The sequence below is a fragment of the Carettochelys insculpta genome, chromosome 26, assembly GCF_033958435.1.
Source record: "Carettochelys insculpta isolate YL-2023 chromosome 26, ASM3395843v1, whole genome shotgun sequence".
NCBI lineage: Eukaryota > Metazoa > Chordata > Testudines > Carettochelyidae > Carettochelys > Carettochelys insculpta.
This window is the reverse complement of record NC_134162.1, coordinates 10,059,102-10,073,017: the sequence shown is the minus strand read 5'-3', so window position 1 is coordinate 10,073,017 and position 13,916 is coordinate 10,059,102. Positions and strand designations below refer to the sequence as shown.

Sequence of the window (13,916 nt, the reverse complement as noted above, 5' to 3'; positions counted from 1 at the left end):
AAACAGAAAGAGGAAGCTGTTGGTTTGCAATTAAACTTTATGAAGATAAAGGGCTTCAAATGCCATTCACTACCGCCTGAGACATCCAAACCCCTCACCCTGTTTATTAGTGATAGATGCCAATTCATCCTACTGAATGTACCCAACAGAGTAATGAATGTAGTAAAGCTTTGCAGAGTACCAGCATGGGTATGCGTGAATTCCTCTGTTTATTTACAGAGCAAAGTCTAGGCTATGCCAGGTGTCTGGCATGGAGTGCTGCCAATAGCTCCTATTCAGACATTGGGCCCTGGGGCACAGACTCTTTAATCCAGCGTAAAGCAGGGTGGCATGCCTGGGAAATGTTGAGGTCATCACTGAGAAGGATGTAGAGAGTCAACCTCAATATCCCCCCTTTGCCATCCATGCTGTTACAAGCGAGTAGTGTGACTGCTAGGCTGTCATTGGAGCACTGTTTCTGTTTTAAAACAAATACCCATCCAGGAAGTCCAAATTATTGTTGTTCATCAGAATAATGCTTTTTTAATTTTAAATTGACCTTTGGTGTCCCAGTTGTAACACTGTCATAAGTCTGTCTTCCATGCATAGGAAAAGATGCTAGAAGACGCCCTGAGGAAGACACGTCCAACAGCTACAATTTTGAAAACAACCTTAGCATAACTCATGCTCATTACTTTTCCACTGTGAAAAGAGAAGCAATTTATAACCAAATTCCTCATGTTTTGCTACATGCTCATATAATGAATATAACCCACTCCCTGAGCTCCAAAGCTGTCAGTTGCTTACATTCAATGGGCTCTCCATTCACTAGCCACTGGATTGTAGGTTTTGGGTTCCCGTTAGCTCGACACACGAGTCGACCATCCTCACCAGGGGCCAAAATAAGGTTCTGTGGTTCATCCAACCAGTAAGGGGCCGCTTTAAAGACAGGCAAAATATAGACAGACAAAGTTATACATGTCTTGTGGTTAACTCATCAGAATTCCTCTGTATTCATCAGCTGGTGAGGCTGATTCAACTAAAGAATACCCCACCCAATGCCACATGCTGGAAATAGGCCCCTCATCAGTGCCAAGTCTTAAGCTACAAGTCAAGTCTTGTATTTTAGCAGCTAGAAAACAGATGCACGTTGGCCATGCTGAGAAGTGGGAGCACAGACTCTTGCATGATGTTCCTAGTCAATGTTATATCTGGGCCAGGGAGGGAGAGATTTGTTCAACCCCCCTGCAAATCTACCCAGCTGGGCTTTGCATAATTCTGTTCAGTTAGAAATGCCTAAGACCAAAGCTCAAGGTCCAAACACTCGCCACCTTCCCACCAGCAACCCAGTTTTGTCAAAGCTCAGATCTGAGTCTAACATTGTCAGCTGGGGTCTACTTCTTAAGTAAGCAACACTTCATCCCATTCCATTGTACTGCACAAGATCTTTGAAGTTGTGTTTTCTATTCAAAATAATCTTCCTTGCAGGACAACATGATGTAGACAAACAGAGCAGGTCTCAAACCTAATAGTTACAGTCACTACAGAGGATGGGCTTTCCTAGAAACATCTGCAGACAAACACCTACTCGCTGGTCTCTCATGAGCTGTAGTGAGGGGGCCTGGCCTCCTCTGGAGATTGATGAAGAGGGACGACCAACCACCTGTGGTGGGAGGAGCCTGTGCACCTGCCCCCACTGCGCTAGAAACAGAGGGGTGGGACAGGCAGTACAAAAGGTGGGCCTTGCAGCTAAATTGGGTTGGAACTGCTAGAGGAGACCAGTGCCTCCTGCTGAAGCCTGATGAGGATCCTTGACATGCTGATGGCTCACCAGAGATGCTGGTCAACCAGGGTGCCGAAGAATTCCTGGGCCTGCTGCAGCCTAGCTATCCCACAGAGATGAAGAACACCCACGGAACTGAGATACTGCACAAAGGAGTTGTAGGAAATAGCCCATGGATGTTAGACTAGCAGCCTGGTTGAGCTGTTGCCTGAACCCATATCAGCATGTTTTGAGCAGTTCCATGTCTACCCCGGGGCGCAACACTCTACCATGGTTAGGGCCCTGGGCTGGGACTGGTGGAGTAGAGTGAGCCTGGATCTCTCTACCGCTGCTGCCAGCCTCAACCGCGGGGTAGCAGTCTTCCCTTCTTAGAGGCCTATGGCTGTCCGCCATCTGCCAGAACAAGGATGTCAGACTGCTCTGAGCCCCTAGATTGTCTGGGGCTCTGCCCTGCTTGCAGCCAGACCCCTGGATATTACATGCCAGCAGGCCCTGCCTAGAGGGCCAAGGCCGTGGAGGCTGCTAATTCCCCAACAAGCTTGGGGACCAGAGCCTCCCTCCAAGACTGATGGGGAGGGATGGTCATGCATTCATTCATGAGCCCCCTCTCCCCCACAAAACAAAAAGCAAAAACACAAAAACCAAACCCAGAAGCACCAGGAAATATCTGATAGACTTTTTCCACTAGGTAATATAAATTAATGTAGCTCTTTTGTGAAAAAAATTCTACTGAGCTATGCTGATTTACACCAGCTGAGGACCTGGCTCTGGGGACCAGTCTGGTGAAGATGCAAATGTGTGTGTGTGTGGGTGTGTATAGATTAGTTCTGCATAGCACAGGCCATCCCCCTAGAAGAGGGCTAAGCAAGCAAGAACCCCCTTTCCCCATCCCCATTCCACTGGGATGCTAATTCTGAGTGTAATTAGAATGGTAAAATAAAGAGGACGTACCCTTCACTCTCACCGAGATAGTGTGGCGGATGCTGCCCATTTTGTTAGACGCTAAGCAGAAATATTCCCCAGAGTCCTCCTCAGAGACATTGGCAATGCGAAGGGCCTTGTTAAAATTTTCCAACTTGGTTTTGTCTGTGGGGAGCTCTCCTCCTTTCTTGTACCACATGATGTCTGGTGCTGGTCTAAGGAGAGGACAGATTACAGGTCATATTTGAGAGAAAGTTTCTTCCAAAAGATGACACACACTGTAAAGGTAACAGATGACATCACACTCAGAACCACTTAGAACAGCTCCCTTAAATTTCATCTTCCTAATGGTTTCACAGATTGCTCACACTCCTTCCCTCCTCATGAAATGAGGGACTTGTGCTACCACCTACTTCCTTCGTGATCAAGGTTCCAGAGCTTCACTAACTCCCTAGCTGCGAACTTCTGATGCATGAAAGCTACTTGGTCTCTTCTGCATAGTTTTAGCTGTTGCAAACTCCTGTAGCTAGAGCTGGCCAGCTCAGTGCTCAGAACTGCAAGGGGGCATATATCCTTATCATGTTTAGTAGGATGCTATCATGTGTCATTACATCCCTAAAAAGAGGGCAAATAAAAGCAAACTAATCCAACGGTTCCAGAAAAAGATAGCAACAGTGTCCATCCAAGAGTTACATCATCCTCTTTCCACCCACTGCCCACAGTAGGTTGCTATCATCTGTCCTTCCAATGGGGAGGAAGACACTTTGGACTATCTCACTGAAGTTAACAGAAAGAGTCCCAGGGATTTCTAAGGTGCAACATCAGGGATGGTACAATTTGCATTCCACTAGGAGAAGATCAGATAAAGTGATGCTAGAAAACATTTCCCCACTGCGACAAATGGTACGTACACTCCTGAAGCAATGCACTCAAGTAAGAGGTCCATCCCTCGGAGCACAATCTGGCTGCTTGAGGTCCCATAAGGATACATGAAGCTGGGGGTCGTTTCCATTACTCCGCGGGCTGAAATCAGCAGAAAAGAAAAAAAAAAAAAAGAAACAGAACACTTTTAAATTCTCCTTTTCCATGTTGTTTCTACCACCATCACACACAACTGCCTGAGTTGACAGAAGTGATGTAACAGGAGGGAAGAGCATATCTGCAGCATTGTAAACACACATGAGAGAGGAAAAGATGGCCTCTGCCCAGAAAAGCCAATCTCAGACCGGAATGATACAACACAGTGGAGAACTCTTTGGGGTGGTGAAGGAAGGATCTGAAAAAGAGGGCATTGGGTAAGCAGGAAATGGGAGAAGGTGCAAAGCTGAGAGCAAGAAAGAATTTGAGAAAGATAGTCAGGAGAAAGGAATTGCTGAGGTGGGAGACACTAGGAACCCATCACATGAGGAGTGTATCATACAAGGGACTGAAGATGAGAACAAGGAGCATGATTCTGATGCCAGATAATTAAGTGGTCAGTACTGCATGACAGTGCCCTGTGCACCTGCCTACATATTTAAAGCTTGCCCCAGTCACGTAATTACTTTTGAGATGTGGGTAAACTACCTTCAGTTATCACAGCAAAGGGCAAACGAGCAGTGCATGTGTCCAGTTGGTGGGGTTTCACGACCCCCTTGCAGGATTATAGCAGGGCACCAGATCATCGTCCAAATAAAGCCGGTTTTACTCAGTCTCACAAATGCACCAATGTACCCTATCAAACAGAATGACTCCTTTCTGTGCTCCCATAATAAAACCACAACATTCCCTTCTGAAAGATCAGTATTCTAGGGCTAGTGATGGCACAAGTTTTGCCAAGATGCTGAGGTCAGAAGCATTTATGTCTAATTAAGTGTTCCCTCTCAAAGCATCCAGAGGAAAATCAAGTGATAAATTTTAAGCAATATTGGGTACAAAATAAATCCAAGTCAAACCAATTTAAGGCCAGATCTTCCTTAATCCAGCAAAGCACTTAAGGAAATATACAACTACAATACCCCTGCATACTTACATGCTTTACATGCACAGCTGCATGAGCACACATTGTCCCAGGGAACCTACCATGGTCTATGGGCTGTGTAAGTCTACATAAGGGCAGAATTCTGTCCTCATTTTCTTTCTTTGATATGGTTAACCACGGAAATGGTTATTGAAAGAAATTCTGCAGACTTGAATATACACTATCTCACTCATAGTTGGGCATCTGCCATGGTTCTGTGTATTATCGCCATAAAGGAAACCAGAGACATGAGACTTGCACAGAATCATCATATGCTCTAGCCGGTCCCTTGCAGTTCTAGCATTCTCTAGTTCTGCGAGAAGGCACAAAACTGGCTAAAAGAAAAGTGCAGTTCAGATGCAAGATCAACAATTTAGGGTTAATTTGAGAAGAGATATTCAGTTGTATTCTGCTCGTGTGGGATCTGGATCTGATGCTTCAGATCAAGCCATCGCCTACCATTCTTCTCTAGTCAAAGCCATTGTTGGTGGCTCATTGGGAATTTTACCTGCATGAGGACTAAGGACTGTAGGAACTGACTCAGTCCTCAATAAGATATTGATGAAGTAGACAAGTACACTGCTCAGTTTTGTAGGGGAGTTGGTGCTGAAAGAGTGCAGCTCACAATTTGAGGGACAGAATTAAAACAGTAGGATGGGGTGGGGTATTCCAAGAATTTGGTAAATGGTTGAGGACCACACTTGTAACTGAGGGAGTGTGGGATCTTGGACAGAAATTGGCTACCGGAGGAAGGTTTGGGTAGGAGACTGTGGTGCAGGACGATTTTTGGGGTCTGGGTGGAAGTGTGGGTGACGGAGGAAGATGTCTCCTGGGGCAGGAGGATGGGGTGCAGCATGGGGTGCAGGGGTTGGGTGTAGGAGAGGATTTTGAGCTGGGAGAGCGGTATAGGAGGGGTGCAGGGTCTGGGAGGGAGTTGTGACCAGGGGCAGGGGTGCAGAGGGCTGGGGTGCAAGCTCTGGCTGCGAGGCACTTACCACAGGGTGCTCCCAGACAGCAGCCCAGTGGGACACTCAGGCAGGCTCCCTGCTGTTGTGCCCCCACACTCCACTTAAAGTGGCCAGCTGCTGGGGCCACCATGTGCAGCTCTGTATGGCATATGCCTGAGCATAGGGAAGCAGGTCTCTACATGCTGCACATGCCTACAAGCACTGCCCTTGCAGTTCCCATTGGTTGGGCTCTGACCAGTGGGAACTGTGAGAATTACGTTGGGGAGTAGGGACAGCACGCAAATATCCCCTCCCAAGGGGCGCACCGCACAGATGCAAACACTTGCCCCAGCAGACGGCTGCTTTGACCAGCATGTGGGGGTGCAGCAGGCGGGGAGCCTGCCCATAGGCCCGGCTCAGCTGCAGGACACTCATGGTCCAGAGTATTGTGGTGTATCAGATCTGGCCCATGGGCCATATTTTGCCTGCCCCTGCTGTAGGATCTTATATGGGAGAATTCAGTTAAAATCATACAAGTCTTTTAAAATAACAAAGAACAGTCATGTAGGACACAGTAATCTGATTCCCAAATGGGGGCATTCACTGTACTAGCCAGGGAGTAGCACCACACAACATGATGTGGGGACTGAAAAGAAGTTACAGTGACAGTGTTGTCTAGGCCTGTAATAATGGTGAGAGGATTATCTGCTCTATTTGGCAACTTTTAGGCCTAAAAGGGGGATCTTGCTTTAAAAGACAAAATGAATCCAGAGTGCATGGAGGACAGTGACAAAGCCTACAAATAATCAGACAAAGTAACCGATGAGGAAAGTTATCAGAGAACTAGGAAGAGAATAGAGAAGACAGAGACAAACACTGTCAGTGGAAACATAAAGGCCTCTGTTAAGACGACTGTCATTATTAACTTTTATAATCATGAGGACATAAGATGCAGGTGGTTTAGAAGAGCATCAGGGAAAATGGAGTGACATTTTTGGAAGTGGAACAAAATTGACCTAGGGTAGGTGATGGATTGCCAGTAATGGGAGACATTCATGGCTTGAGGCAGAGTTGATTAGGAAGGGCTAATGGGCCCATCTGAGGAGCATCCTATCTGACAGGCCAGTAATCTTTTTGTGTTTGTTTCTTCAGGAGGCTGGGATGAGAAAGGAGAGCAGTTTGTGCAGTTCACACCATTAAAACATCTGGATCAGGCCCCTTGAAACTACCTGCAGCCCAAACCACACCTTCCCCTCTGTCACACCCCAGCTGTGCATACACATCACGTGACTTTTGAAATACAAAAACAATTAATTAATGGTCAAAAAGTGCCAGTGAGAGTGTTAGTGAATTATTCGATTAATGGATTACCCCCATGGAGAAGTCTTGACCTCACCTTGATGACACAGTATGTGTACCAATGCAGTAGACAAACATACCAATTTAACTCCTTTCCTACCACTTGATAAGCTGCCTTTCCTATTAAGACAAACCAACATTAGCAACCCAACCCTACCGTGTGGAGGCTGGGTTACAAACACAGGGGCTGGTGTTACAAAGGCAATCCCTGCCTCCAGCTGCCACACCACGGAAACCACATCTCCACGGCTAGTTCCTACTTTATGCACAGAGGTGCATGAAATACTTCTCCATAAGCCAATGTCATTTGACTGGCACTCACTGTACGTATGTCTGACCAAGTTGCACATCTCACTTCGACAACGATCTTGTTTGTACAGGAGCCAGGGAAGGGACCAGTCAGGGATAAGAATCAATGCAAGCAATTTTACCAGGCAAATATTAATGATGACAATTAAATACAAAAGGAGGGATATTAGTATCCTCTCCCCGTTCTTTTAAAGCACCCTACAAACACACTTGGGTAGCTCATAAGGGTCTGTCTTCATACACACCACTGATAAATATTTGCCCTTTGCCATTAGGGTGCAGCAGAAATCATTCCAGGCAGACATAAAATTCCAGTTCCAAATGTGTGACAGAGAGAAAATGTCAGGCAGCTGGAAAAGTCTCAGTCCATTTATTTGGCTGGAACATGGACAAAAATCGGAAGTGGATTTTTATTTCTGCTCTGCTTATCATACATCTCTGTTACTGCCACCATTATTCACCAAGTACAAGCAAGTTTATGCAGATGTGATCAAGATAGTTTAGCACATCAGCATAACTCCAGTATCTGCAGTCCAGATTTGAAAATTCTGAAACAGCTTGCAAAATAATGTCTAAGAAACTCAGAAGAGTAGTTGTACACCTATTCAGAAATGAACTATTTACTTTCTGTACAATGAGCCACATTTAAAAAGCTTTACACAAGTTTGAAAAAATTCTGTCATTTCCAGTGGAATTCCTTAGCTTACAAACAAGACATTTCTGGAACTGTAAATCTTTCCAGCTAGAACATTGTTAATGATGATATTGAACTCTTACATCACGCTTCTCAGCTATAGATCTCAAAGTACTTTATAAAGGATGGTCAATATCATCTCCCCCTTTCAATGAAATGGAAACTAGAGTACACACATATTAAGGCCACCCACTAAACTAGCACTGAGAGAATCACAGGTGGTAGTGAGCTTTTACTTATCAACCTGGGATTTGGGTTCAAGACTGCAGGACTCATATTCAGGCCTGGATTAAAGTGTTCCCTCTAATTTTTTCCATTCATGGGTGGAATAAATGTTGATATGGGCACCCAGGCATGTGTGGTTGTGCACCACTAATAGAAACACACGCTGCTGGCTGTGGTCACACTACTAATCAGCTGGACAGCACTTGACTCTCTCCTGGGCAGCCACCCAAGCACTCAGCTTACAGAGAACACTGCTGGACCAGCCGATGCTGAAATCTCATGAATTGCTCCCATACCATTTTTATCCTAAGATCAATTGATCTTACTTTATTTTCACTGTATTAATGTTTCAGAAGATGCAGCTGGTGCAGTTTTATCTGCATCAGAACTGAAAATATTGACTCTCTCTAAGTTTTGGATGCAACCCAGAAAAGCAAATGCTAGGAAGAGTTCAAGTCTATGCATTTGGAGCCTGTGATTCTAATCAAAGTCTTTGAGGATGGTTCCAAATTGGCGTTCTGCAATTTTATATTCAAAGCAGACAGAACAAAAGTATTTTAGGTTTAACGCAAACAGTAACAGGTGTCCCTCTTCCATCAGCTGGGTTGCAGGTAGGTGTCATCTAAGACAGATGCTAGGGAAATGGTAATAGACGCAAAGCATTCTTTTGGTCACCAGCCCTAGCTAGGAGAGGCAGGCATTGCTGCTTCAGGCCTCTAGCTGAATGAAAGTTTGCATATTTTTTAGGACACCCCTGCTACTGCAATTATGTTGGAATGAGCCTTTTCATATATGCATATGCATATGGCTAAGGCACTAAATGAGCTCAAGCTAGCTACAAGCATAAAGGGAAACAAGAAGGCTTTTTACAAATACATTGGTAACAAGAGGAAGACCAAGGAGAGGGTAGGGCCAGTCAGTGACGAGGGAGAAACAGTAACAGGGAATTTGGAAATGGCAGAGACGTTTAATGATTTCTTTGTTTCGGTCGTCACTGAGAAATCTGAAGGAATGCCTGACAGAAAATGCTAGTGAAAAAGGGGTAGGTTTAGAAGTTGAAATACGAAAAGAACAAATTAAAATTTACTTAGAAAAATTAGATGTCTGCAAATCACCAGGGCCTGATGAAATGCATCCTAGAATCCTCAAGGAGCTGATAGAAGAGGTATCTGAGCCTTTAGCAATCATTTTTGGAAAATTGTGGGAGACGGGAGAGATTCCAGAAGACTGGAAAAGGGCAAATATAGTACCCATTTATAAAAAGGGGAACAAGAATAACCCGGGAAACTACAGGCCAGTCAGCTTAACTTCTGTGCCAGGAAAGATAATGGAGCAGGTCATTAAAGAAATAATCTGCAAGCAATTGGAAGGTGGTAAGGTGATAGGGAACAGCCAGCATGGCTTTGTTAAAAACAGATCATGTCAAACCAATCTAATAGCTTTCTTTGATAGAATAACGAGCCTTGTGGATAAGGGAGAAGTGGTGGATGTGATATACCTAGACTTCAGTAAAGCATTTGACATGGTGTCACATAATATACTTAGCAATAAACTACTCAAACACAACTTAGATGGGGCTACTATAAGGTGGGTGAACAACTGGCTGGATAACCATACCCAGAGAATAGTTAATGGTTTTCAATCCTGCTGGAAAAGTAGAACTAGTGGGGTTCCGCAGGGGTCTGTTTTAGGACCGGTTCTGTTCAATATCTTCATTAACGATTTAGATATTGACATAGAAAGTACACTTATTAAGTTTGCAGATGATACCAAGCTGGGAGGGGTTGCAACTTCTTTGGAGGATAGGGTCATAATTCAAAAGGATCTGGATAAACTGGAGAAATGGGCTGAGATAAACAGGATGAAGTTTAATAAAGACAAACGCAAAGTGCTCCACTTAGGAAGGAACAATCAGTGTCACACATACAGAATGGGAAAGGACTGCCTAGGAATGAGTACAGCAGAAAGGGATCTAGGGGTTATAGTGGACCACAAGCTAAATATGAGTCAACAGTGTGATGCTGTTGCAAAAAAAGCAAACATGATTCTAGGATGCATTAACAGGTGTGTTGTGAACAAGACACGAGAAGTCATTCTCCCGCTCTACTCTGCGCTGGTTAGGCCTCAGCTGGAGTATTGTGTCCAGTTCTGGGCGCCGCAGTTCAGGAAGGATGTGGAGAAATTGGAGAGGGTCCAGAGGAGAGCAATGGGAATGATCAAAGGTCTAGAGAACATGACCTATGAAGAAAGGCTGAAAGAATTGGGCTTGTTTAGTTTGGAAAAGAGAAGATTGAGGGGGGACATGATAGCAGTTTTCAGGTTTCTAAAAGGGTGTCATAAAGCAGAGGGAGGGAACTTGTTCTTCCTTGCCTCGGAGGATAGAACAAGAGGCAATGGACTTAAATTGCAGCAGGGGAGGTTCAGGTTGGACATTAGGAAAAAGTTCCTAACTGTCAGGGTGATCAAACACTGGAACGAATTGCCAAGGGAGGTGGTAGAATCTCCATCACTGGAGATATTTAAGAAGAGGTTAGATAGATGGCTTTCAGGGATGGTCTAGAAAGTGCTTGGTCCTGCCATGAGGGCAGGGGGCTGGACTCGATGGCCTCTCGAGGTCCCTTCCAGTCCTACTCTTCTATGATTCTATATAATGCCAAGCCCCAAATCTGAGGATGAAAACACCTCCCCCGTCTACTCCCTTGCTACTTCCTTCAAAGGCAGGTCTGCTCCTGTGACTGCCATCTTAGGACCCACCTGCAAATTAGTATGGACAGATACCCGGCTCCTTGCAGAGCTGCTCTGTTGACAACTCCTGCCTTTGGCATGGTTACACACAGCAGAACACAGCAGGGGGAGGAATTAGGGAGGAAGTAGGCTCTGGTGACTTTGCATAGCACATGCACAAGCTTGCTCTGTAATCTCCACCTCATCACGTGGAAAGTTCTTCACAAGCCCCTAACACTAGGCATCTGAGTGGGTGGCCAAGCATTCAGAAGGAGCTAGAGTAGTGTTTTCTAAAGTGTGGTATGTGTACCACTGGTAGTACTCGAAAGGATTGCAAGGGATACACAGCAGAAAATAAATGACTGAAAATCAGAAGATAAGTATTGGGACGGCACTGGGAGAGGGCATATGCTGATGAGGCTGAAGTCCCAAAAGGGGTAAGTGAATGTTAACTTTGGGAAATATCATGTTAAAGCATCTGTTCCCCCCTTGCTGCACACGTCAAGAACCCTGTAAATCCGCAGATATCCCTTCTATATCTGCTGACCTTTTTTGCAGCTAGGATGCGGATACACCTGCCTGGTTCACTAGACTGATACATGAGACCCCAAAGTAGATGCCCTTCGCTCCATTCTGTGGTTCTGCAGATTGTAAGTTCTCCATAGACCGGGCAGCTGTTCAAGTGCTGAGGGAGGGCCAGTGGGTCTGGGTTCAGGGTTTTGAAATGGTTTCTGTTGTGTTCTTCAAGGTCTCAGCTTCCGTTTATTGCAAAGTGGCACTGCTAGGACTCGCAGCAGGGAAGGAGGCCAATTTACTACAGTCTCTTTGAGCCTGTATACGAACTCAGACACAGCACTAAGAGTTAGGCACTCCCCTTGTGCATCTGAACAGGGCATTGATTTAGGCCCAGCTACTGCTCTTTCTAACCCTCTGCAGACCTTTGTGATACAGCTGGGAGTTCTTCCACTTCCCAGTAGTCTTCCCTTACCTACACAGCCCTTCTTCATGAATGTAAACCCATTGATACAAATGAATCTTGGGCCCTGCAAACTCTTTGGGAGCCCTGGGATTGTGCACCCACCATCAGAGGCTAAATCCCACAGAAAGACTCAATGGCACTAAGCATTGATTCAAGTCCACATGCAGTAACTCGATGTCCTATACAATTGTTCCCAATGCCTCAAAAACCTACAGTTTAGGGATAAGCCTGACAGCAAGAAAACGTTTATACAGCAGATGGGCCTTTAAGAATCAACAGAAGGTGGGAGGATGAGGAAGGGGGGGACAAAACCGGCAGATATACTGAGAGTGATTGATATCAGCTCAGTTACTCCAGTAGTGTGAAATCTGTACTAAGGGTCCACAAGTGAAGCAGGTCCTCCTCCTTACCTTTCCCCAAATTTTCAATGGCCAAGTTAAAGTATCCCTGCAGTCGCATTCCGAGTATAGTCACTGCCAAGTCTCCAGCTTTTATTTACAAAAGGTTACACCGCATAAAGAAGTTACAGCTCTAAAGCTTTTCTCTTGGTACACAGAGCTGGTGTGGGGAAATAACCTAAGCCAAATTCCTAATTAGACACATTTGTGATACACGAATATGCTTTTTGAAATAGATCATTAAAATTTCCAAGAACAGTTCTTGGTCTGTAGGTCACTTGTCTACAGTTGGTTGTGAGGGCCTGGTATGGAATTTAGAGAAATTGGATTGGGCACACAAGGTCACACAGTATGTTTCTGTATTGGTGGCTGAATGAGTTGTACTCTTGGGGCACATCCACACGTCAAGCTAGAGATCTAATGTCCAGTTTGGGTGCTAGTGTGCTAGGAATTGCAGAACGGAAGCACTGACTTTGGCAGGAGGGAGGGGCTAGTTGCTGTTTTGGATAAAAATGTAGTCAGGGCAACTAGCCTGTCCTACCATCATGGCTACGCTTCTAACTTTAGTGCACTAGATAAAACCAAGCAAGCAGACATCTACCTGAGCTGGGAAGTACAAGCCCCAGCTCCAAGCGTAGAGGCCCCTTCAGATTCAGTTTCCCTCTGCTGAATTCAAAATTCCATTCCTCTTATGCAGTGTGTGTTCCATCCAGCAGGAAACATCTCAGTCCCTAGATCACATAGCGAGAGTGAACTCCAAACCAGTGCAAAGTGTGGAAAGGATTTGCTTAGAACTTCAAATTTCTACTGATTTAAACAGCATTTGCCCATCTTCATTAGTCAATGAGTATTTACCCTATACACTTCACAGGACAGTTCTCAATAGGATTTCCTCTCCTTTATCCCTTCAATTTATACCTATTCACAGGTACGCAGCAGAAAGCTCCTACTTCTGTTGTATGGAGATTTACATAAACTGATTCAACCGCCACTGTTCCTACGGATGCTAATTTCACTCAACCATTCAGTGCCATCCGTGCTGGGCATAACAAACCCCCTATTTCCATGGCATCCCCGACTTCAGCTAAACACAGCAGATCTTCTGACACTACTTACTTTGCAGGGAAGACATACTGCCAGCACTATTCTGGATTTCTAATGTGCCAAATGCCTCCCAACAGTTCATGAGACTAGTTTTCACTCAAAAGAAAAAAATCCACATTTCTGGAGGAGGTTTCCCTCTTTCCCCCTAACCTATAGGCAATGCATCCATACTCAGAGCATTCTCAGCGAGTCTCGGGCAGGGAGACACAAAAGAGGGAACAATTTTCTCTTGGTCATCTCATTTGGCAGCAAATCCTGGCAGAAAACACAGATCAGTTCTCTTGCAAGATTTTATCCAACTCACTTAGACTTCTGCAGTCAGGCAACGTGTTGCCAAAACTAGCAAGGCTCTCAGTTGCTTAAGCAGCAGTATTCCCATTCTTCCTGACAGTGCAAAGCTTCTCTCTGACTGGTGATTCATCAGCTCTGCAGTGCTTTTCTGCCTTCCTGATCTAATTCTCCAAGCCAACAGTAGGATACCTTCACAATAACATG

The 13,916-nt window shown here is 45.1% G+C and overlaps 1 protein-coding gene across 7 annotated transcripts in view; it reads right to left on the bottom strand.

Moving 5' to 3' along the window:
• NFASC (neurofascin) overlaps window positions 1–13,916 on the bottom strand; it is a 177,900-nt gene that overhangs the window by 68,197 nt on the left and 95,787 nt on the right. For all 7 annotated transcript variants that reach the window (XM_074977276.1, XM_074977269.1, XM_074977272.1 and 4 more), the window contains 3 exons: window positions 3,595–3,706; window positions 2,714–2,898; window positions 787–918 (listed from right to left, as the gene is read on the bottom strand). In XM_074977276.1, coding sequence (XP_074833377.1) covers window positions 787–918; window positions 2,714–2,898; window positions 3,595–3,706 — 429 coding nt within the window. The remainder of the gene's footprint in view (window positions 1–786; window positions 919–2,713; window positions 2,899–3,594; window positions 3,707–13,916) is intronic.